General features: G+C 51.4%; 1 protein-coding gene across 6 annotated transcripts in view; it reads left to right on the top strand.

Annotated features, from left to right (window-relative positions):
- The window catches only part of CASZ1 (castor zinc finger 1), a 152,105-nt gene that overhangs the window by 97,644 nt on the left and 30,079 nt on the right, over positions 1 to 24,382 (top strand). For all 6 annotated transcript variants that reach the window (XM_085242336.1, XM_085242333.1, XM_085242335.1 and 3 more), the window contains 5 exons: positions 7,729 to 8,286; positions 13,269 to 14,109; positions 16,016 to 16,084; positions 20,290 to 20,380; positions 22,344 to 22,508. In XM_085242336.1, the coding sequence (XP_085098462.1) occupies positions 7,773 to 8,286; positions 13,269 to 14,109; positions 16,016 to 16,084; positions 20,290 to 20,380; positions 22,344 to 22,508 (1,680 nt within the window). In that variant the 5' untranslated portion in view covers positions 7,729 to 7,772. The remainder of the gene's footprint in view (positions 1 to 7,728; positions 8,287 to 13,268; positions 14,110 to 16,015; positions 16,085 to 20,289; positions 20,381 to 22,343; positions 22,509 to 24,382) is intronic.

Below are 24,382 nucleotides of genomic sequence, written 5' to 3'. Positions count from 1 at the left end.
AGCCCCAGCATCGTCCCTGTCCCCACTGCCACCCCTGGTGGGGTCACTTTGATGGCGAGCGTGAGCCAAGCTCAAGGATAGAGCCCCCTGGACGGAGCCAAGGAGCCGCTGTATAAAAACCGCTGAGGTTTTCCTTTTCTGTACAGCGCGTTTCCCTAAATTGCCTTTGACTGTGTGCATCGCTAATGAAAGTTTATGCCCTTGTTAGAAGGACAGGCAGGTCCGTTCCAGTTAGGGCTGGGTCTATCCTTCTGCCAACTGCCCTCCCCGGCGCACACACTCGCTCTCTCCCTAGTGAATAAGTGGAGGCTGTTATAAAAAAAAAAAAAAAAAAAAAAAAAGAGGAGGGGAAAAAAAATTTCCATATTTGTGTAAGTTGCTTTAAAAGCATTTTATCATGTCATAAAAAAAAAGGAAAGTACTCTCGGAAATTGATCCTGCACACGAGCCCATTGGACAGAAGGACATCGGGATGTTAATGGCTATTTTGCTCCAGGGTGGCTTATTAAAAAATTTATACATAAATGCTTAAAATTGCATAAATTATTTAAAAAAAAAACATAGTAAGCAATTTGCAATCCCGATCCACTTTTCCTCTTCTATCTTTCTCTCGTCATTCTGTTCTCTCCTTCCCGTCTTTCTTACCTAAAAAAAAAAAATGTAATTCCTTCCCCCTCTTCTCGCCTGGCTCCCTCCCGATGTGAAGCTCCAAAACCGGCCGTGTCCGTGCGTGCAGTGAGCGGGGTGTGATGTGACAGCATGGGCCGGCAGAGCCCGGCGTGGGGGAACCGGCAGAAAGAAGGGGGGAAGGCAAAAAGGCAAGGAAGAAGTTTGGATATGATGAGTGTTCCTCGCAGGCGTGGAATGTCACCCACATATCCTGGAGATTGTACTGGGGAGGTTTATGATGGTTTCCCATTGATTTGTTTCCCCGACGCAGCTGCCGACCTCTATTGAGGGACAAACATAATCAGCACTGACGCAAATTAGATGGTTATTCGTTTTGAAAATTGACAGAAAAACAATAAAAAAGATGAAATGCTCCCAAATCAATAGATATAATGAAATTCAAATAATCCGAGAGATGAGGTCTCCATGGCAACTGATAATGTGGAAAAGAAAACAATTTAATAAAGGACAGACACACTTTGAAAACAGATTGGGCAAAGGGAAGGCGGGGGGGCGCGGGAGCAGGGGGGCCGGGGCGGGGGGGCGGCGGGGAGCCGGCAGGCGCTGCCTCTGCGGTTGGCTGCTGGTGCGGCGGTGAAGGATCACTGTCCATCCCAAGGACGCTCGCCATAATTAAGAGAGGCTTTCGGTCCAGAAAGTGCAGATTCAGGTTTTAATACACAAAATTATTTCAGGAGCACTGAATCGGAAAGTCGTTTGTTATGACCTTCCTGAGAGGCCTGGAGCAGGGCATGTTGGAGGCGCGGCGGCTGAGCCAGCTGAGTTATGGCATATTTGTGTTTTTATAGTGCGGAGGGGAGGGGGGAAGGGGGGGAGAAGGTTAAACAGTATTTACAGCTCAGTTGTTTTCAGAAAGGAAAGAGAAATAGAGTTCATGAAAAGATGCGAGCGGAAGGGAGCGAGCGAGGGAGAGGTGCGGAGCCGTCTGGGGCACCCAGCGGGGACACGGCCTGGGGGGTGCGAGGGGCCAGGGAGCAGCGGGCATGGAGGGCTGTGTGCTCACAGCACGGAGCAGAGCACGGCCGGCAGGGATTGCCAACTGCTGAGCGTGCCGAGCTCACCAGAGCCTGCGGAGCTCTGCGTGCTGCGGGAGGTGCGCGCCGCGTGTTGCCGTGTGTCACCGTGCTGGGCTGCAGCCGAGCACTCACGGGTGTGGGATGTCGGTCTGTGCTGCTGTGCCAGCTCGCACACGGTGTGGCACCCACATGGCTGCATTGGTGTGTGTGTGTGTGTGTGACCCACCAGGCGCTCGCAGTGCGTGGTCACACTGCTGGGGATGGGAAATGGGGAGATGAGCTTTGATGACAGGCAGAGAGAGCAGCAAAAGGCAGGGCATGGGCCCAGGGAACAGCACCCTGTGAGGCCACAGCAATCAACTTTTCTGCCTGTTTTGCTGCAGTGGTGCAGCAAACATTCAGTTCCCCAGCAATTAGGGCTGAGCTTCAGGGTGCTGAAGGTGCTCTTTTGCTGCCTCCCGGTGAGCGTAGGGCCCTACCTGAGGAGCCTGGAGCTCACCCATTGAGGCAGCCCCACACCCAGGCACTGTGTGCCCCATTGCATCCCACCCATCTCTTGGCTTCTTCCCCTGTGTTCTGCACAACCTGTGGGCAGATTGATGGCAGGGCCGTGATGTCAGCAGGCCCATGTGATTTATGGACTTACTTAGGCTGAGTGAGGCTACTTAGGATAGTAAACCTTTTAACTGAGCTAAAAAATTAATAATAAATAAATAAGGCGAGGACGAGGAGCTGGACCAGTGCAGGCACTTCTCTCAGCTCCGTACCACCTGAAGGAACAGCTCTAAGGCCTGGGGGCTGCACGCAGGCCTGCATGGCACCAAGAGCAGCAAACTGGAGCGTTCCATCACTGGCCCTGCACTGAAAGTGCCTCCAGTAGTGGCACTCCAACAAGTGCCTGCTGCTGCTCCTGGGCTCATGGCAGCCCCCAAGCTCAGTGCTGGGCTGTGGGACAAGGAGGGACGGCCGGGCGCAGCTCACTCCTGGTGTGAGGTCTGCACTGCCTTCCTCTCCCTGGCCAGTGATATATGGCATAAATTAGGCCTCTGAAGGGGGATACTGCATCCTTAAGAAGAAATATGTCCTCATTTTTCTTAAACACCGTTTGCACTGAGTGAAATGTTTAGAAGGGACGCTGAGGGATAACTTTATTTCTTACTAGGGAGTTCAGAGCCGTTCAGTTAAACCCATAAAACACTGGGAGTAGGGAAGCTGACAGCCTGCCCGTGCATTAGAAAAGCCATTACTCATCTGGGGAAATTCGCCCCATGCTGGAGCCTGGCGTTGCCAGTGGGGTGCTATGGGGCAGGACACAGGATCACCTCCTGCAGCCGTCCCAGGGCTCAGCGGGGCGTGCAGGAGGGCTCAGGGTGAGCTCAGAGATCCAGTTATTCATAGAATCATAGCATCGTTAAGGTTGGAACAGAGCTCTAAGATTGCAAAGTTTGACCCCAGCCCATCCCCTCTGCGCCCACTAACCACGTACCTCAGTGAAAGGCGTGGGATTCAGCTGTGTGGGTCTTCATCCTCACTCCTCCTCTGCACAGAGAGCTGGGGGTTGGCAGTGACACTATGCCAGGACTCCTAACCTTGAACCTCCTGCTTCGACCCCTGAAACTGAACTTCCTTACAGAGCAAGGAGTGAAAGCCATGAGCCCTGCGGCTAATTGGTGGCAGCAGTGGCAGTTTCTGCCCTGGATGAGGACTGGCATTGAGCTGGGGCGGTGGCACCGCTCCCCACCCTGCCCACAGCCACCCGAGGGGACGGAGCTGCAGGTGCCCAACATTCCGCTCAGTGCTTTATTTGGAGGTCTGACACCAAAAGATTTAATATTTGTTTGAAATGAGAAACAGTCCTCAAATGAATTTGGAGAACCTGGGAATTAATGTTTGTCCCCCCTCCCTCTACATACACACACAAACACACGCACGCGCGTGTGTGCTCCCTTCCCCATCATCTCAGCCCCCCCCTTTCAATTTCTGAAGCCTGCTGATTTGAATATTTATAAATATCAGTAAATTATTTATTGTAGCAATCTGCTGTGCCATTTCACCAATCGCCGTTAACACTTTAGGGCTCACTCTTGAGGCGGACGCGGCTGCAGGGAGCGGGCGTGGGGGTGGCAGAGGCCAGGCTGCAGGCTGCCTGGTCCCAGGGGGTTCAGCTCTGCATGGGGCACAAGTCGTCCTGGGGCAGAATTGTGTGCTTGGGATGATGGGAGGGGACGTGGACAGAGAGGCTGGCTTGTAGCTCAGCACCATGCAGGCTTTGGGGACCGTGCTACAGCTCAAGGACTTCCCTTTGCCCCTTGGTGGATGGGCAGCGCAGCGCAGCGCAGTGGGGAAGGCAGGAGGATGGCTCACTGTGCTCTGCTGCTCCTCTGTGTGCACCCAGGGCTTCCCCTCGCTCCATGCTGACATGTGGGCAGGACGCAGGGCTGCTAAAGAGCCTCACTGAAGTCCCCAAGGCCAGGCAGAAGAGGCAGCATCCACTAATCCAAGGTCATTTCCTGGGCTAAAAGCAATAAAATGTTTTATTGATAAACCAGAGAGGGGAAAGCACACACACTGCATCCACTCTCACACCGTGGCTGGGCTGGGGCTGCCTGGGCTGGCGTAGGGCTCCAGTGCCAGGGGAGATGTCCCTGCAGGGGCTGTGCCCGGCTGCTATCCACTGCTCTGGGCATGGCTGGGGCACGGCTGCAGCTTTCTGCTGCCATGCTGGACTCGAACCACAGTGGTTAAAAAAAGAAAAGGCCCATGCAGCGTGTGGGCCCTCCTTCCCTCCCCCTCCCCGCCCCAAATAATACTGTTAATAATTAATCGAATGAGAGCTTGCAGCTCCTGGAAAGCTGGCGCTGGGACCTCCCTCCTGAACGGAGCTGCTCAGCTGGGCTGAAAACTCTTCAATAAGAATATGAAAGCTCCATCTGTTCGACGTGCCCGGCCCTCTGAAGTGCCGCCGCGCTGGCCCTCCCCATCCTGTGTCCCATCCCAAGGCATAGCCCTCAGCTCTCCTGCCCTGCCCTGCCCCATCCCACAGGGTTCCCACTCCCGGGCTCAGCACCCCTCTCTTCCAAATCAGGGTCCTTTGTCCCCAGCCCATAGCATTGCTGGGCCTTGTGCTCCTACTTGAAGGGAGCGATGTCCTGAGGATGGTGCAGGGCAGCCGCTATCTGGTGGCAGGGCGTGGGGAGGGGGTGGCAGGCGTGCTGCTGGTGGCATTGTTTTCAGAGGAAGCACTCAGTGTAAATAGAGCATGTGGGAGAGTTCGTCCTGGGCAGAGATGAAAAGTCCCCGTGACAGGCTCAGGTTATAAATGGCTTCCTCAGATTGATGCAAAATCAAAACATTTCTATTTGGAAGAAGAAAATGAAGGGGGATGTTTACTTAGCTGAGAATCTTTAAACAGCACAGTGTGGACACGGGGTGACCTGGCGTGTTGTGGAGTGGGGAGGGGGCTGGGGCAGGGACTCATGGATCCAGGGCCCTCCTGCTGCACCCCTACCTGGACGTGTGAGGATGCTCTGCTCCCGTCCAGCCCCAGTGCCGTTCTCAGTGGTTCTCTGCCAGCCGAGTTTCCCTTCTCTGTTGGAAGCTGTCGGCCTAAAGGAGAAATGCAGATACTGCCAATGTCCCTGCTGCCCCATAGACAAGGAAATCAGGGATGGGGAGATAGAGATGCACCGGCTTGCTGAGAGCTGGCAGCAGAGTTGGCAAGAGGAGAGGGGAGTTCTGATTCCCTGCAGTCACACGGGCACAGGTGGGATGGAGAGATGGTCTTTGGGAGGGTTGGCTTGGTAGATCATGGGAAAGGTAAGTTTTCTAAACTTGCTTTATTTTTAACTTAGACTTCACAGAAAGATGCTCAGATTGTTAAAGAAGAGCATCACCATGCTAAAAATAAGCAATCAAGTACAGGAGAGGGGACAGCATAGGTGCAAGAGGGAAGGGCAGGAGCTGGGGGGGCCAAAGGGACAGGATTGGGGTGTATGTGCCATGGGGCCAGAAGACAAGTTGCAGGCTCCCTGGAGCTGCTGCGTACGCAGCAAGTGCAGCCTCGGGAACGTCTGCTCCCCTCTTCCTTTGGATAAATATTTATATATTCATTTGCCGTCTGGTGCGCTCACTTGGCTGCTCACCTCCAGCCCAGCATAATGGGACCTGCCGTGCCTGCGGGGTGGGGGCAGTGGGTGGCTGCGTGCCTTCTTTCCTGCACCCATCACAGCGGCTGTCCTGATTGCTAGGACAAGGAAGCACTGGGGTCAGTGGCTGCCCTGGCCCCGGCCACCTGCCCCACTGCACTGCTGGCCCCCTGCCGAGTGCACACAGTGAGCTGTCGGGGTCCTGGCCAGGCTCCAGCTGGAGCTCACAGCAGCCTCCCCAGAATCCCAGCGCGGTACTGCTGCGCACGGGAGCGGCCGGCACTTTCTGCCCTAAATAGAGCGGGAATGTGATGGGAAAGGAAGGTGCCAACATGCAGAGACTTCGGCAGCATTGCGGGCGCCCATCTGTAGGCACGAGGCTGTGTGCAGGGGGATGTGTGAAAGGGAGATGCGTGGGGAGGTGTGCGAGGGGTGCCTGGGGGAAATGGGATGCTGGAAGCCACACGTGCATGGCTCACACCTGCTGCTGTTGCAGGCACATGGCTGGGAGCAGCTCTGCAGGGGCAGGGATGCAGTTGGGGCAGAGGGGGGATGCATTCAGGACGGTAGAAAAGCATTTTGCCTCACTTTGTGTGGGAGGCTGATAGATTTGTCAGGGGGGTATTCCTGTGACGGGAAAGCGTGTCTGAAGCTGTCAGGAGTTTACGCTAAGCAGCCACTCTCTGGCTCTTGGACAGCAGGTCTAAAGTTTCAGTGTGTTTGTATTGGGCTGTCATGTTACGGGATTAGAGGCTGTCACGATGGCTTCTGGGTGCATCGTAGGGGGTCTGATTAATCTCAGCGTGCTTCTGTGGAGCAGCACCTCCCTGTCGCAGCATGCAGGGACCCAGGAGCCCACGCTGACACCTCTGCTTTGGGACCCGTCACCCTGCTCACTCCGAGTGCCTCTCGCAGGGACCGTAAATAAAAAGAGAAATGAGACAACACAACTGCTTTAGAATCAGGTTTTCGTTGTGTGGGGTTTTTTTTTTGTTTTGTTTTTTTGTTTTTTGTTTTTTTTTTGCGATTGAATCCTGTTAATTGTTGGTGAGGTGCAATTATGTGAGTGACTCTGTGATAGGGACCGTTTAGTTCAAGCTTCTCCATGACCTTGAAGTTAAGACCTCACCTTCTTCCTTTCTCCCCCCACATTCTCTCACCCCTCCTTTACTAGCTGTCACATATGAATAAACTACATTAAAATAACAAACCTCCACTAATTAGCTGATTGTGCTGGGAAGTGTGAGAGCAGAATTTCCTGTGTGTGTGAGAGCAGAGCAAGCAGTCACAGGGGCTGATCAGCTGATGCCACCCCAGGCGGTTTGCTTCCATTCAGCTGCCTCACACCCAGCAGAGCTCAGCACAGTGCTCCCATCACCCATATGGGTTCTCCCTACTTCATACTGGTTCTCTGCTCTCTGTACTGATTCTCCATGCCCCATAGTTGTTCTGCACTGAGCCTGTAAATAAAGGCTACAAAGTGAACTCACCACCCATACAGTGGGAAACTGTTACATGTGCTTGGAGCTGTGTCATTTTGGGGATGGGGCTGGGGGCAGGTAGTGCTGCAGGATGAAGGATGCAGCAGCAAGGCTCCCAGCAGACCAGTCTGTACTGCATTCATTTGCCTGAGGTGTTGGGGCTTTCTGAGCCAAGCCCAATCTCATAACCAGGTCCAGCCTCCATTGAGACCCTCTGTTGGGAACAGAGGTCGGGAGCGCCAACTCTGCAGCCCGAGCTTCAGCTCTGAGCTTACAAAGACTCCATCCCATCCTTCCTGGGACAACTATGGCCTGTGTGAAGGCCTGTGGGTTGGGAACGGCCATTTCTGATCCTTCTAATGCCCTTCCTCGCTTCTTTCCCCTCTCTCCTTCCAGCTGAAAGAACTATATGCACTGACGCAACCTCAGGAAAACCCACAATGGCTGCCAAGCGCAAAGGCGGCCTGAAGCTAAATGCAATCTGTGCCAAGCTGAGCCGCCAGGTTGTCTTCGACCACGGGGGAGCCGAGCAGGCGCGTGCGGACAAAGGGCCGCAGCGGGAGAGCAGCAACAAGGATCTGCCTCAGCCCGGGACCAAGGAGTCAGGGACTGAGTTTTCAGACGGACTCAGCCACGTGCAGAAGATCGAGGAGGACAAGAGGAGGGAGGTGATCGAGAAGTGGGTGAACGGGGAGTACGAGGAGCCTTTGCTGGGGCGGGCCGAGGGCAAGGAATGCCGGGGCGCCGAGGGTGCGGAGGTGCCGCCTGAAGGGGTCTACATGGTGCAGCCCAAGGGCTGCAGCGATGAGGAGGACAACGGGGACGAGGCAGACGTGCTGAGGGGCTCACAGGATGGCACATTCCTGGACGACAGGGATTCCGACGGGGCGGCCTCCAAGGATGACGCGTACCGCGCCTCCAGCGAGGCGGCCTCCAAGCTGGGAACCACCTCAGGTAAGGCCCTGCCACCCACCCCTCCATGGGGCAGTGACTTGGCCACATGTTTCAAGGGAAAGGGCAAGCTTCTGCTGGCTGTGTCTGCCCAGGAGAAAGCCAGAGACCCCAAGTCCCCTAGCAGAGGCCTGCCTGGCTGCTGGGTATTTTGATTTTGGGAGCATGACCATTTTGTTTCTGCTTCAGAGTACCCTCCCTTAGCAGGGTGGATGTGTCTGGGTCTCTTCCCAGACCAAAGATCCCATGGTAGAGTAGATCTTCCCTAGATATTTGTTCTCACATAGAGTGTGTAAGCGTGCTTGTGCCCACCAGTTGTACTTTACCCAGCAGTGATACCCTCTGAGCTGAAAGCTGACCCAAGGGCTGTGCCAAACAGAAACCTCTAACAGATGCCCATGCTCCATCACTGCTTCCCCTGTTCCCCTGGCTGCTGCCACCCAGCACTGGCCCCTCCACAAGGGCTGCCCTGGCACTCCTGCCTTGTTAGGGGTAACACACAGCAGCTCCATCTCCTGCCCAGCAGAGCTGCTCTTCTCAAAACTGCACAGCCCCCACTTCTGAACTGGGCGCTGACTTGGGTGTCGTTGTAAAGAGTCTTCCCCCAGCCTGCGTATGCATTTCCTATTTTCATATAGCTCATGTCTTATTTATTTACCTCATTCAAAATCTGTGTTCAGCCACAGCTACTGGGGAAAACCCCAGCTGAGTTTCTTGCTCGTTTTCTGATACGCAGGCCCCCAGATTGATTTTTTGGGGCCATATTAGTGCTAAGCCTCAGAAGAAGCTTAGGACAGATTGAATTCTCTCTATTAGGGCAGCAGCTCCCTCCCCCGATTTGTCACTCGGCTGGGTTGGATCCATAATTGAAAGATCCCCCCCTAATCTGCTCCACCTGTGTGCACCCTCCCCTGATCTCAGCACTTTGTGAATCCATCAAACTTTCCTCCTTTTGTGTGTGCCTGTGTTTTCCTCCTCCTGTTAATAATGCAGCCTAAACTCATCTCCGTCTGTCCGTTCCCCTTCTGGAGAGGCACATTCTCTAGTCTTCACGAGTTCAGTGGCAGCGCACATAATTATGCATATAAGATATAAACAGAGCTGTTTAATTATCCTTCGCCACATCAGTGACAGAGTAATTAACAAACATTGCAAGATCAATGAGGAAAAGTGTGACCTTCAGTTTCCTTTGATAGGAAAGCCCTTGTCGTTCCCAGACACAAGGTGATTGTGCCTGGACTCAGTTTTCAGTTTGTTTTAATTCCCTTTAGCCCACATTTGCAGCTTTTATTTGCCATGAAAACTAAAAGGAGGGGAACCTAGAATGTCAAAATACATTGCCAACCTGTGGAAAATGAGAAGGAACTGAGGTATTTTGTCAAGTAGGAGTTGTCAGTGATATCCCTTGAAAGGGCTGTGCTGTCAGAGGATTGCACAAAGATCTGTGAGCTGTCACAGGGGGCTGGACAGGGGGCAGGTAATGGCACGTGGGGTTCATATACAGAGCCACTGGGGGTTTGACATGCAAAGGATGTGCTGCTGGGTCTTGGTCGTCTGCTTCGGGAAGCCTGGTGTAAATGTTGATGGCAGCGATTCCCTGGAAAGCACAGTGTGAAGGATCTGTTGTGCTGGAGAGGACAAAGTATTCCTGCCACCACTCTCTCCTTCCAGGGTCACACAGTGGGGCTTGCTGGGCATCATGCAGGAGTCTGCAGAGGCTTGATCCATGCTCTTTGGTCCTCATGCTTTGAAACAAGACAGCTAATGCCCATGGGGAACACGCAAGGACCGAGGAGTCGATGCTGAGCCTCACTGCGTGCCTCCCTCCAGGAGCTGCAGAGCCAGCGGCCGGCAAGGGATGTGTGTCAGCCTCTGACCTGCCCACGCGCAGTGTTTCCTCATTCATTCACGCACCCTCTCCTGCACCCTGACTGACCCACTCTTCTCCACATACATTTATATATAGCATTTACACTCCTGGTACAGGCTCTGACCGGGATCCCTTTCCGCAGTGTACTGGGGGAGTTTTCCTGCACAGTCCCATGTTCTTACCTCTGCCCATTACTTTCACACTGTTCTAAAGCAGTCACCAGGAGCTTTCCTGTGTGCAAGTTTTCAAAGTTTTCTTTTCTTAGCTTGTGGGCTGTCTCTCTCAGAAAGGGAATACTGGCCTTCAAAATATTCCTTTCAAAGGGAATATTTCTCTTCTAGATTTCCCGGGGAGACCCCACTTGGAAGAATGTGCATGACAAGTGCCAGTTTCTCTTGCGTTATCCTACTGCCCCCAGATTTCCACATCCCCCTCCTGAGCAGGATAAAGGACAGAGCCCTGGCTGGGATGCCCCATCCCCCAGGATCCAGACCTTGAGCTCCATTTGGGCTGTTTTGCTTTTCCTTCCATATATAGTGTGCTGCTGCAGGCTATTTTTAGCCCCTTTTTTGCTAGCTCCGGATCCTTTGTGATACGATAGCTGCTCTGAGACTCGCAGATCTCTGCTCTTTGGCAATGCCCACAAATGGAGAGCGGCAGCGAGGGGAGAGGGAGCCCTTTTGTTATCACACAGAAGGGGAGAGAAAAATGCGATGCAGGGGGAGGGCTGCTCACTTTTCACAGGGATTTGTTTCTCAGCCGCTGTCCTTCTGCTTCACTTCTGTCTGCACACGGGTATGGGAGAGCTGTCTGTCTGCTCGGTAACAAGAGTGGGTTGGAAGGGTCTCAGCCTGTCTGCCTCCAGCAGAAGAGCCCCCAGCCTTCTGCCTAGCTACAAAAACGTGGAGGTTGTCAGGGCTGTAGGGGTGTGTTGGTGGGTGAGTGAAGGTGTGCTCTCTAGGCAGCGGGAGCTGGCCAAGGTTCCATCTGAACGTGGATGAGAAATGACAGCAACACTCACAAAGCCGTTCTTCGGGGGAGGTATTGCAGTCATCCAGAACCAAACCTGAGCAAAGGGAGATAGACAATGCAGGATGCTCTGGGGCATGAGGGGATTAGATCTGGGGTGCTGAAATCTGAGCTCATGCTCAGGCTTTGCAAAACTCATAAGAAAATCTGAAAGCTCACCCTTCCCAATGGTCTTGGGTTGTGCATCTGAATTCTGCACCAGTCTTGTTACTGAGTATTGGGTACAAGGCTTGTTGTTGGGCTCTGTGGGGCTGATTCTGTGCTGCCCACTCCATACCTGTCAGGATGCCTGTTCTGAAATTGGGCATCCCAAAATCCCATGCAGGATGATGGTTCTAACTGCCCGGAACTGGCGGCTGATCTGGGGCTGAAGCAAACTCCAGCACTGGGCAGAGTGCCTGCATCGTGCTGCTTGCAGGCTGCAGCCATGTTCTGTGTGCGGCCTTTCTCACGTACCCAGGGAACTGGTGCAGCAGCAGTTCTACTCTGTGAAGTCAGCTGTGTCGAGCAGTATTGACACAGGAATGTGACCCTCACAGACATGCACATTTTAGTGCCTGTTCGAGGCAGTCTCTTCCTCCTCATAGTCCTGTGGAAGCAGATTTGTGCAAGCTGATGGCTGCTAAATTGTGAGATTGCTCATTGACTGGCACTTGTGCGTGCAGAAGTGCTTGTGTAAATGCATGCCCAGGCGTGTGGCATTATAGGCTATCAGCTCCCCAGTTCATAGGTCTGTTTTCATGCTTGGGGTCTGTTAACAACTTTTGTGGCTCAATGCCTTCTTTTCCAAGGCTGTGCTGTCTGGGTCTGAGCTTTGCACCCAGTGCTTAGATCCTCCACCTGCTTCCTGTGCCCCTGCTGGTGCTCCTGTGGTAGCCTGCCTACCCCAGAGCTCATGTGAGTGAGTGGAAAGGATGATGGGGGAGGTCTGAAGGACTGCTGCACACAGTAAATCTTTACTCTGCAGGAGAAAGCAAGAGAGAGATGAGGAGGAGGAGAAACACTGTCAGACTGAAGCCCAAATGAGTCCAAGCTGCCACATCAGAACAATCTGTATTTCCTCTTTATACTGATATTGGGTGACCTCCAGATGTGTGTTCTTCCCCTCCTGGTGGCCCAGGAAGGGGAATAGGGGAGGGAGAGAACCCGGGAAGAGCTTTTGCTTGGTCTCCTGGTGCCCCCAGGCAGAGCAACCCCTCCTGCCCCTTCCCCACTCACTGGAGGGAACACACCTCCTCTCTCTGAAGCCTACATGGGGAGCTCATCTGTCCTCAGCCCAAATGCTGATGGAGAGAATGCTGCATCCATTTGGCACCTGTGCAGGCTTTCCCCTTTTCTTGGAGCTGTTCTTGGATGCTCAGGATGCAGCCAGTAGGTTTCCACTGCCCTCACTGAACTGCTCTCTCTTGGAGTGTGGCAAGGAGAAACTCCCCAGTCACTGGGAGAAAGCTGGCTGAAGAGAACTGCAAGAAGGACTGCAGCGACCACTGGAACCATCCTGCCTTTGACTTGCCTTCTCCACTCCTTTCCCTCTCTCCTTCCCACGAGCTGTTCAGGCGTGCAGCCCTACCTTCCTTCATCCCCACCTCTTCTGCCTCCCTTGCCCGCTCAGCACCGCCCCACTCTGCCCTCTCCTGCTGTACCCGTATGGTCACCAGCATTGCAGCCTGTCCTCCGTGGGTCTGTCCGTGCACACACACACTCACACAAGGACAGATCCGCATAAACCTCAGCATATTGGCATTGGTCTCACTTCCAGTAAAATTACTTTTTCTTCATATTAGGCCAAGGCGAGAGTGCAGAGACATTTATGAAACTTTGTTTAATGTACTGAAAAGCCATCGGCTAGAACATTTAGGAAATTGATTTTCCTGGCATTGATGAACTCTTTTTATTTTACCCCAGTATTAATTACTTTTTTTTTAAAACAAATTAATTTAAGAGTCGTAAAACCTAACAAGTGAGCCAAACGTCAGTAGATCATGCTCCCCTCTCCTCCTAACCCCCCTCCTCACTACCAGTGCTGGTATGGGAGGAGAAGAAAAATCAACCCCTTGCATGACTCTCTCCTTCTGGTTCTCTGCAGGGGAAGCTTCGTCGCTGCGAGATTACGCTGCCACCACCATGAATGAATTCCTGGGCATGTTTGGCTACGATGACCAGAACATGCGGGATGAGCTGGCCCGCAAGATCAGCTTCGACAAGCTGAACGCTGCTACCTCAGAGGCCACCGCAGCTGCAGCCTCTCTCCCTGGCGAGGATGCCATGAGCAAGCGAGCTCGATTCTCCAAGTATGAGGAGTACATCCGCAAGCTCAAGGCTGGAGAGCAGCTCTCCTGGCCCATGCACTTGGCCAAATCTGAGGAGCTGGGCTCCAAGCTGGGCAAAGAAGCTTCCTCGGTGCTGGCACAGCCCATTCGGCTGCCAGGTCCAGATGCCTCCATGCTGACGGAGACCAAAGCCACCATCCTACCGCTGCCCTCTCCCAGCAGTTCCCAGATGCAGGGCCTGATGTCACGGGCCTCCAAATACGACTTCTTCATTCAGAAGCTGAAGACAGGTGAGAGCATCAGGCCACAGAATGGCAACACTTATAAGAAGGCCTCCAAGTATGACCTAGAAAATGTCAAGTACTTGCACCTTTTCAAGCCTGGGGAAGGCAGCCCAGACATGGGAGGAGCCATCGCCTTCAAGACGGGCAAGGTGGGCCGGCCTTCCAAGTACGATGTGAGGAACATTCAGAAACTCACTCAGGTGAAAGCTCCAACACCCAGCCTGGCCCCTACTCCTCTCGCCAGCACCCCCAGCAGCACTCCCATGGCCGGCCCGGAGCAGGCTGTCTCCTTGCCATTCAACACTCCTGAGTACCTGAAGTCGACTTTCTCCAAGACAGACTCCATCACAACTGGAACAGTCTCTACAGTGAAGTAAGTGTCCTCCCACTGTTCTTAGCTTTGTGTTAGCGAGTGCATGGGTCAGTAGCAAATCATAGTCCATGTACTGATACGTACTGCACTGTTAATGAGATGTTTCTTTTTGCTCTCTGTGTCTGTTCCTCTGTCACACTCTCCATCTCTGTCTTGTGCTGAGGATGTGGCCTGCCCTCAGCAGTCACAGCCATGAATCCAGAGCCTGCTAGCTCCTGGGCTCATATGCTGAAAGGAGAGATAAGGGGACATGGTGCTGTCAGCGCTCTGAGGTCAAGATCATAACTGCTTCCTTTCCTCTTCCTCCAGTGCCCCAGGCAGCCAGCCATGCTGTGAGAAACCAATTCTTGCTTCCATTTAACTCAGTGGCAAAACTCTGCTGAATGATAGAGAGGGAGCCTTTGAATGTCTTAGAACATCCCAAATATTTCTGTGCCTAATTCCCATTCATTTTACAGGAATTAGGCATACGTGTACTTTTATGAGACTGGGCCTGTGTGTCTTCTCAATGTGCTTGTTCCTTACACAAATGGATGTGATTCAGTTACCCTGCAGACTGGGCAAACTCATTAGCCCAAATACCACTAATGACCTCTTACACATCGCTGGCAATCTCTGCAGTGATGCCATTGACTGAATAGAGATAGTCAACGGCCTTGCCAAACTTTGTGTTACTGTGTAGTTTGGCTTCCCAGGCTGGTAGCTGTAGAAGAGCTGCACACATACCCGAGGGGCACAGACACAACTGCACAGTGCGTGTACCAGGGATGACTGTGTTTAAATACCATGGGGCAGCGAGAGTGCCAGGGCTGATACGGGTCTTTCTGTAATGAGAATCTTTTGAAAAAGAGTCAAACTGCCTAAAAAGCTTTCTGATTTGACATGCCACTGATTTATCAGTGGCACATTTCCCTGACTGGTGGGCAGAGCTGGTGATCCTGCCTTTGTGTGAGGCAGCCATGCCCCAGCTGCCTGCAGACAGATGTGGGAGCTCTGTGGTTAGGGTCAAGAAAGGGTAAAAGATTATTATCTGGCCCCCCGCATGAGAAGAACCTGGTACGTGCTCCAGATGGCAGGCAGGGACTGCTATTACTAAAAAACACGGCTGTAAATATTCCTGTAGGCACCGTGCCTTGTTGTGATGGGTGACGTGGCCAGAGCCTCTGTGCCTGCAGTATCCTGAGCACTCAGCTGCTCAGTGGCCACCACAGAGTGGTGCGTGGAGGCTGTGAGCCTCCGTCCGCCTGGGGATTCCAGTTTTATTTCCTTTCTCATGCTCACATGGAACTCGGAAGTGGCTCTGGTCCTTTTCCTCCGGGCTGCTTGCTACAGACAGGCTTCTGTGGTTAAAGAAGGCAACCTGTTGTTTGTGCTAACTTCTCTCTGGGACCTGGCTTCTAATTCAGTCCCCACTGAAACCCACTAACCTGGTAGGAATTATGCATATCCACATATAGCACAGGTTGAAACTCAACCATTCAATGTTAGGAACTCATCTACCTGCTCTGAGTGAACCTGGACAAAGGTGTCCTCGTTGAAACCAGGATTGTGCTGATGGGTCACTATGTCTCAGGTGGGCTTAGCCTGCCCCGGAGCTCTTTTTCCTCTTGCAGAACTCAGTGAGGATGTAATTTTTATGTTTCCAACTAGTGCCAAGTAATCCAAGCTCATGTGGCATGGGTGTCCGGTTGTTTTTTAGAGATTAAAATAAATGCCTCTGCTGCCCCATCTGTGTAAATATGGGCAGTATTGCAAGGTGCTTTGGGGAGGCCTTTGTCTTCATGTTTCCATCCCTGGTTTGCACGTGGTGTGTGGTCACCTCCCTCCTGGTGTGTGGTGCTGTGCAGAAGCAAGGAGCTGTGTCTGCCCCTGCTGCTGACCAGCTCTGTCCTCTGTTTCTCCCTAGGAATGGATTACCCACTGACAAACCCACCGTCAGCGAAGATGTAAATATTTACCAGAAGTATATTGCCAGGTAGGCAAAACTGTCTTCTTTCTTGGTGAGAGGGCTGGGAGAAAGGGGGTGGAAGGGGCCTTGGAGAGATGAGGTTTGTCCATCTGGCCCAAGTGTTTAAAACCAGCTGTTGGCACTTCCATTTCCCTCTGGCATCTGTGCTCACTCTGTTCCCCTGCTCGGGATAGCAGTAGCTGTGAGAGGTGTACAGGCATGCCAAGAGTGTGCTCGGCTCCCCAGAGCTGCTAGACTTGTGACAAATAGTGGAAAAATGTTTCACTGCAGAAGCCTGTGATGTAAATGGGAGCGCCGTGTCTCAGCTGTCACTCTGTGCCCGGTGCTGTGCCAGTTCCAGCCTTTTCTCCCGCTGTGCCCGTGCCCACTGGAGGCAGAAGGACATCTCGTCCTGAGAGCCTAGGCTGGGAGGAATCCACAAGTGAATCGAGTTTGGGCAGGTCTCAGCCCAGTAGGGGATATTCTGCAGCTCTGTTACTTGAAAACCCTCGCTGGTTGTTGCAGGCTGGGGCACCTCGGCTGAGCTCTGGCCAAACAGGAATGAGCAGTGCTGAAAAGGAGCTCAGGCTGCAGCGGTGGCACAGAGTAATGCCATCAGAGCCAGAGGGACAGAGGAGATTACTGCAGAACACCTGCCTGCTTTGGAGCTCATCAGCCTCTGCTCCCAGCCTCAGCTCCCAGCCCCTGAATCCTCGGTGCTATCAGGGAGCTCACTGTGAGAGCCCCTTGTGTACAGAGCCACCAGCAAGCACTTCTCTCCACAAATACAGCTGAAGGATTTGTTCCCACCAGCACATGGGGAACAGGAGGGGAGGGGAAGGTGCACTGTGCTTCCCCATCTTGCCCGAGACTGCGGGGGCTTCCTGGGGGAGACAGCAGCTGGGGAGCTGCAGGGAGGATTCGGCACATGGGCAGGGCAGGAGGATGGGGGCAAGTGATGCCCCTGGAGCCCTTTTGCCCACATGCCTTCTAATGCAGAAGGGGAGCGGGAGGTCACTCGCATGCAGCTCCTCTGGTGCACACAGCAGCTCACCACCTCCTGGGAGGGCACAGGAAGGAAGGCAGGCTTTGGGCCCATGGCTGCACGGCGCAGAAGGAGCAGCGCCCTTTGATTGCTGAGTCTGCTCGGTTTCTCTCAGAGAAGATGCTGCTCTCTGTGTCCCCAGCTCCCCTCTCACACAGCCCTGCTCGAACCCCACACCGCATCCACTGCTCACAGTGCTCGGTGAGCCCCTTCCCCTGGGCAGGTAACCGAGCAGGCTGCTGAGACAGCGCAGGGACACCACATCCTGCTCAAAGAGCTCCGCAAGCCGCCCGCTGGCGGCCCAGCCACATCCCTTCCATTTACACACAATTTTAAAAACAGTTCTAAGCCTTAAAATGAGGGGGTAGGGGGGGAAGAGAGACACGACACTGTATGTCTGCGCTGCATAATTAGCTTAATGAGTTTGCCAGAGCCATTGCCAAAAGCTGCCCAGGGATAATCCATTCTCTCACACAACAAAACAAAACCTCTTACTTAGCTAGTTTGGGGTGGGTTGGTTTTTTTTTTATTTTTTGTTTTTCTCTATATTTATAATTTAAAAAAAAAAAAAAAGACCACAGAAAAAAAATTATTATTATTATTATTAGTGCCTCAGCAGATGGTGCTTCTGGCAGCACTTGCTTAAATATTTATTTCTGTGTGGGTTTCCTCCCCCCCTTGTAATTGGGGTGGGTTTTTTTCTTCCTTCTTTCACATCATCGTTACAGGGTAATGAGTCTGTAAACACTCACTAAGCATGCTGACTCCTTTATTTATTATTTTTATTATTATTTATTTATCCTTGGTTTTTCTTTCTAACTCTTGCCAGATCAAGACTGGTTCTTTGGCCAGAAAAAAAAAAGCACAGAGATTAAAGTGAGGGAAGGGGAGGGAGGTGTACTTGTGAAATGAATCTGTGCCTGTACTCACAGCTTAGGAGTTTGGATTTGCATATCAGCGTGATGAAATGGCCTGAGTTTGCAATCAGATGTGTGTGTGCTCACACCTGTTTGTGTGCATGGAAATTGTGTGGACGGTCATGTAAATGAATCGGGGTGTTGATGCATGTGCATGGAAATGGGCACGTGTGTATGTGTGTAAGTGAGTGTGTGCTGGGTGAGCTTTCCTGTTATGAAAAAGCTAAACAGCTGCTGTGCTTTAAAAATTAATAGCTTTGAACTGTTTCAAGTGTCAGAAGAAACACAGGATAAAGATAACCCTTTAGGAACCTCAACCTGCAGGCTGAAGGAGCAGCCCGTCCCTTCCGAGCTGTGTGTGCTGCTTCCATCCTTCCCCCAGCGCCCCGCATGCTCAGCTGCCTGCAGAGTTCTTTGGTGTCCAGCCTTTCTGCTGCAGCTGGCATCTCTGCTGCATTATCCTTACCCTCAATGCTCTTTGGGGCAGCTCTCCCTGAGCTCTGCCTGTGCCGAGTGTCCCTTTGGCCCGCACACCCCATCTCCCCAGCCCTGCACAGTTCTTTGCTCTCCCCGTGCCATCCCACAGCTCCTTGGCCTTTCCACAAGCCCCAGACCAGCAGGACCAGTTCCCTCAGTGCTGTTTCGTGCCCTCTGTTTGTGCAGCTAGCGTTGCTGTTTGCTTTGTGGGTTGTTTCTTCTCCACTGCCAGGGTTTGTTCCAGTTTCTCAATCACCTGTTCTGACGTGATCCCGATTTCCTGCGGTATTTCTTCTCCTTCCCCAGGGAAGGGCATGTCTGCTCCTGGCATCTGTCCCTGTCTCCTTTTGTGAATGCCGAGGAAAAAAAGTAATTTAATTTTTTAGCAACGTCTACCTTTTCTGTCAATTAAATCCCCTCTCCGTCTCCAGGAGGCCCTGCTGTCTCTGCAGTTGACCTCCTCTTCCTCACTGCACTCCAGAAATGCCTTATTTAGTGCTGCTCTCCATCCTGGCTCCTTTTCCTGTCCTGCAGCTTAACGTTACCTTGCATTTTGGTGCTCCGCCGTCTCTCCTGCTCCTGCCCCTTCCTCTGCTGCCCCAGGACACCCTCACTCCTCCTTTTTTCCCCTTTCCCTGTTGCCCTTCCTTGTTTCTTTCTGATGCCCTTTATCATCTGCGCTCCCGGTGCATTTAGCATGAAGTGACGGGAGGAACCTTTGAGCAGATGGCACTTTATCTCTGAATGTTTCCCCTCTGAGTCCCCTTCCCTCCCTGCTTTTCCCTTTCAAGCTCTTCAGCTCCTCTGGGTTCCCCAGGTATACGCACTGAAGATCTCTGCACGGATCAGCCTGGCACCACAGCATCCTCCTTTGCCAATCACTGATCTGTCTGTCAGCACACTCAGTGCACTGTCCATTTGTCTGCAGCTACCATGTGGCCTCGCTGCCTTTTTTCTCACCCTTTATGTCAGGAATTACGCAGATTTGCTGCATGAAAGGCAGCATGGAGTGGGTGCCCTACTCCTAACTGCTCTTAAGGGCAAGCTGAAAATCCTTTGGCTTTGCCTTGCGCTGTTTTGTTGTGAGCAAATACTACATCCACATGGAAAATAACCATCAGCTGTGCACGGGAAGAATCTGCACACAGGGTAGAGGCGCTTCGCTCTGCTCCTGCTGACCCATCTCTCCTTGTCTTCCATTGCTCTCTCCATCATACTCAGTTCCCATATGATCTTGCCACGATGTTGCACTGCCTTCCTGGCTTCCCCTCCGCTCTGCAGGTTGCAGCCTCCTCTGTAGCATGACACCAAATGGAGACATAACTTGCACTAATGAATTTCTGAGCTTTCTGTGATCCTGGTAGACGTGTGTGACCGATGTTCATTTGTTTCCTTGTGGTGTGGGAGGTTTCTGAAACTCACTGCTGAGCTATCCAAACTCACTAATGAGAATTCCAGAATTGTGTGATATTTAATTCCTTTCTTACTTTTCCACAAGTAAGCAACTTTGAGGTAATAGAGGTGAATTTCAAAGAAAAACATATGCAGATTCAGGAGGTAAAAGCCCGGAAGGATCTTTCTCAGGAAACACCTGTTTAAATAGAGACAAATAAGAAAAGAAAAGTGGGAGGGGTCACTGTCCTCAGAGGTGATAAAGCAGGTGGGTTTGGATGCCCTGGCCACATGGGATGAAGGCAGGAGTGGGACTCACTCTGTTTGTACCTTGCTCACAGACACTGCTCTCAGGACACCATTTCATTCTCTGTTCTCCTGTCCTCCTCTCGTGCACACAGGTTTTCTGGCAGCCAGCACTGTGGACACATACACTGTGCATACCAGTACCGAGAACATTACCACTGCCTTGACCCAGAGTGCAACTACCAGGTAAAGGAAGGAGTATCATGGCACAGCCGCCAGGTGGGAAGGGTCCTGCCTAGGGGAGGTGCATGTCCTCTGTGCTGTCCTCCCTCGTGCAAGCACGTGTCATCACTCTTCTGCTCTAAAAAGAGAGCAAGATAGATTTTGAATTTGCTAGAGTATCGATCAGCTCAAGCCAGTGGGAACTACTCCAGATTTACACCAGTGAAAGCAGGAGGATAAATTCTTCCTTGGTACAAATTGTGGTTGGAAGCAGGGCATGCTGTTCTGTTAGCCTGGCTCTTCCCGTCCTGCTGCCCAAGTGAGGCTGCAGGGGCAGTAGCTGCAACAAAACACCCAATAAGACCAGCAGCAGGCCGGCATCTGTGGGGAGAGCTGGGGGCAGGAGCATGTCCGATGCTGTAATTGCTGGGAGATCTGCCAGGGCAGCAACGTCAAAGCAAGCTGCATCACGTGCCGAGTGTTTACCCTCTTCCCAGGTCTGTGAGCTTGACTCTGCCATTTCTGTGGTCAGGCTGAGAGTGTGTAAGAGGGAATCCCAGAGTTGGCCTCTGCTGTGCATGAGACACAACTTCTGCCCTACCCGGGAGACCTTCTGGTCGCATGGGAGTGAGAGCCTGACCACAGCACGAGAAGCTGATCTGGCTCTGCTGAGTTTGCCTGTGGGTTTCTATTGATCAGAGGAGGGTTTTTTCTGGGATGCACACTGTGGTCCTCCTAGCACTCAGTAATTGAGATGAGTCTGTCCCAGCTGTGACAGATATCTGTGCACCAGGAAAGAGAGAAACATAAAGAATAGAAAGACAGAAAAACCTATTATTGTGATTGGTCTCATGATTATTTCCTAAAGAGTCTGGGAGCTGCTTGCAAAGGAGCTGTCTGGTCTCGCAGGGAATAAGGATTTAGGCTGCTTTTTAAAATGCAAATTATTTTATGGCTGAGATATATTTTATAATAAGTAACGCTCTGTAATAAGTGGGCACAAATTAACGATGATTGGCAATAGCAATCCTGTATGTACACCCAGGGAAATCATACCTCCGGCCTCCAAGGGATTCCTGTTGAAATCTGTATCCATCTATTCCCATGCCAATACCAGCGAGATTGATCAGGATTGATATTATAGAAGGAGAGAGTGGAAGCGATAATCATTTGTTTCCTGTGAGGGAGACTAGAAAAGTTGTTAAACATTAGAATGCAGGGCTTTTCAATTACTCCTCAAAATAAATGGATATTGATTTCTTTTAAAAAATCAGATTTACTTTCCCACCTTCTCTGTTAAATATTGATGTCTGTGGGAAATAGAAATGAAAAGCTTCATTTTAAAGGCACTTATCCTTCTCTGAGAGTGGGCTATCCCCTCATTACTTCAGGCAGGTAGAGGATGGGAGGGATCTTCTGGTCATCCAGATCTGGCTCTGAGCTCTGCTACCAGCATATCTGTCACCAGAAGAAAATTCTATGTCTTCATTTTCCTAAGGGGTGGCAGACAACCGACACCAGGAAGATGCTGAAAAAGAGTGTTTTTCCCAGTTTCTAGTCTGACATGAATGTGGCAGCCAGTGTCTCACTAACCACTGCAGTGAGGGATCTGGGAGCTTGGATGTCTCTCTTGCAGGCTGTGTAGTTTGCTGGCTTGCTTTCTAACTATAGCAGTCCTCGAGATAGTAGCAGCTAAAATTATGTTAGAAGAATTGCGGTCTTAAAGCTGCAGGGAGCATATTCTGAACATCACCCCAGTGTCATGTTTATGATGTTTAAAGGTTTTCATGTGCATACGCTTTCCCTTTATTGAGAAAATACGGACACACAGTTGGTCTCTACTTTGACTCTCTTGGGATGACTGCTGCTGAGCTTTAGACTGCTGGTACCAGAAGTTTATTAACAACAACAACAAACCCTGCTCCCAGGATTACTCACCCACTCCCTTCACGTGTGTCTCACTCTGTCTGTCTCTGTATCTCTCCAGAGATTCACTAGTAAACAGGATGTGATTCGGCATTACAACATGCACAAGAAACGTGATAATTCCCTCCAGCACGGCTTCATGCGCTTCAGCCCCTTGGATGACTGCAGTGTGTACTATCACGGCTGCCACCTGAATGGGAAAAGCACACACTACCACTGCATGCAGGTAACGGCCAGACCGGGGACTGAGTGGTAGCATACGAGATGAGTGGAGCTGTGTCCTTGCTGGGCTGAGGGACACCTTCACATCTAACAACCCAGCCCGTCTTTGCCAGAGAGCAAAGGAGCCCTAACTTCACTGCTCTGAGCTCCTGTTTGCTTCTGATCCAGGCCCTTCTCCAAAGAGACTGCTCCTTGACCTTCCTGCCGAGTGCTGGGCAGGGTGAAGGGTTTTCTGGGTGTGGAAGCCCCGTCCATGCAGTGAGGCAAAGCAGGGCTCAAGGTTGTCTTGGACTTCGCTGGTTCAAGACAGTCCCTTCTCTGAGATTTGGGGACATCTTTTGGCACCACTGTTCTGCTGCTACCAAACTGATCTGGTGCTCCCCTGAAATCAGGCTTTTCTATGGAACATCTGCCCTTTAACACTGGGTTCGTTTCCTCTGTAATCAGTTTCTAAAGTAATTAGATTTTTATGTCACATACCTAGACTTGACACCCCTGGTTCCCCATCTCCTCTGCCAATGGAACTGGAGTTAACATGTCTGTACTGTCAGCTGGGAGCTTTGATTCAGGAGCCAACAGTGGTGTTCCCAGACCAGGGGCTGCTGCCCAGGTGTGACCGTGACCCCTCTGCTGTTTTTCTGACATGGACACACCAAGTTATTCAGGTCTTCCTCTGATTGTGCCTCAGATTAGAGGGTTTGATACCTGCTTGTTTCATTAAAATTGTGGCCTGAATCATGTGCTGTAGTACGAAACAAAATAATCAAGCAGCACTTGATGAAAGCTTTTGTGACCCATGTCTCCCTTCCAGCGCAATCCCAACAGTTTAAGACCACAGTTAAAGTCACAAGGCCTTAATCACATGCTTAAATGCTTTGCTGGGATAGACTTAAGCATATGTTTGACTTGAAGTCAGGTAAGCTTTCTGAAGTCAATGGGGCTTAAGCACATACTTAAACGTTAGGCATGCACTCAAGTGCTGTCCTGAATAGGGGCTGCTTGAAGCACGTGCTTACAGGCTTTTGATAAATGGGGAACTTCGTGTGACTTTCTCTTGAGGACATTTTCTGTTATTCTTCCGTAATATTCATCACTCATTTTCTTCAATTGACCAGGATGAGACTTGTTTAATTTTCTAGAGTACAAGCTTTAAGTCACTCTGAGTTAGAATAGAGACCCTCTTTTACACAACTATATATGGGTAATTCCACACCGTGCCCACTGTCTTCCAGTGAAGCAATGCCCATGTAAGCAGTGCCTTACAGGAAAGGTGTCTGAACATAAACCCTCAATTAAAGAAAATATTGCTTAAATGGCAGGATTTGTGCCATCCATCTCGTGGGGTTTTTTTTCTTTATGTCCATAATTGGTGTGGATAAAATTCAGTTAGTTGTTTATATAAACTGACATTTTTTTAGGCTTTAGCACCAAGAGCTGCATTGCAAATTATTCCTAAGGAGGTTTTTGTTTAATTCTTTTTTTTAATGCCGTGCAGGGTCTGTCTTTTTTCAAGGTGTCAGTGCAGAGAGAGAGAGGCTCTTTTATATTGGAAATAGCTGGAGATCCTTTTTTTCCTGGGTATTTGTCATGGGTTTTGTTATTGCCTGTTTGAATCAACCTGGGCTGAACTGAGAGGTGGTGTTTTCGTTCTCTTCACTTATGAGATGGTGCAGGCATTGGCACACGTTGTGCTGGAGAAGAAAAGGGAAAAAAAAAAATCCTCCCTCAGCAGGGCTGAGGACGTTTTCAGATTCCAGTGTTTTTTTACTCAATATGGCAAAGTTGCCCGCTTTACCCAGCGGAAGGCAGGTTTTCAGCATTCCGTCCTCGTCACACCATTCCCATTTGCTGCCCGAGTTTAAAATTGTAGAAGCAATA

This window comes from Meleagris gallopavo, chromosome 23, assembly GCF_905368555.1.
Source record: "Meleagris gallopavo chromosome 23, MGAL_WU_HG_1.1, whole genome shotgun sequence".
NCBI lineage: Eukaryota > Metazoa > Chordata > Aves > Galliformes > Phasianidae > Meleagris > Meleagris gallopavo.
Note: the sequence above shows the minus strand (reverse complement) of the source record. Positions and strands in the feature narration are given on the sequence as shown.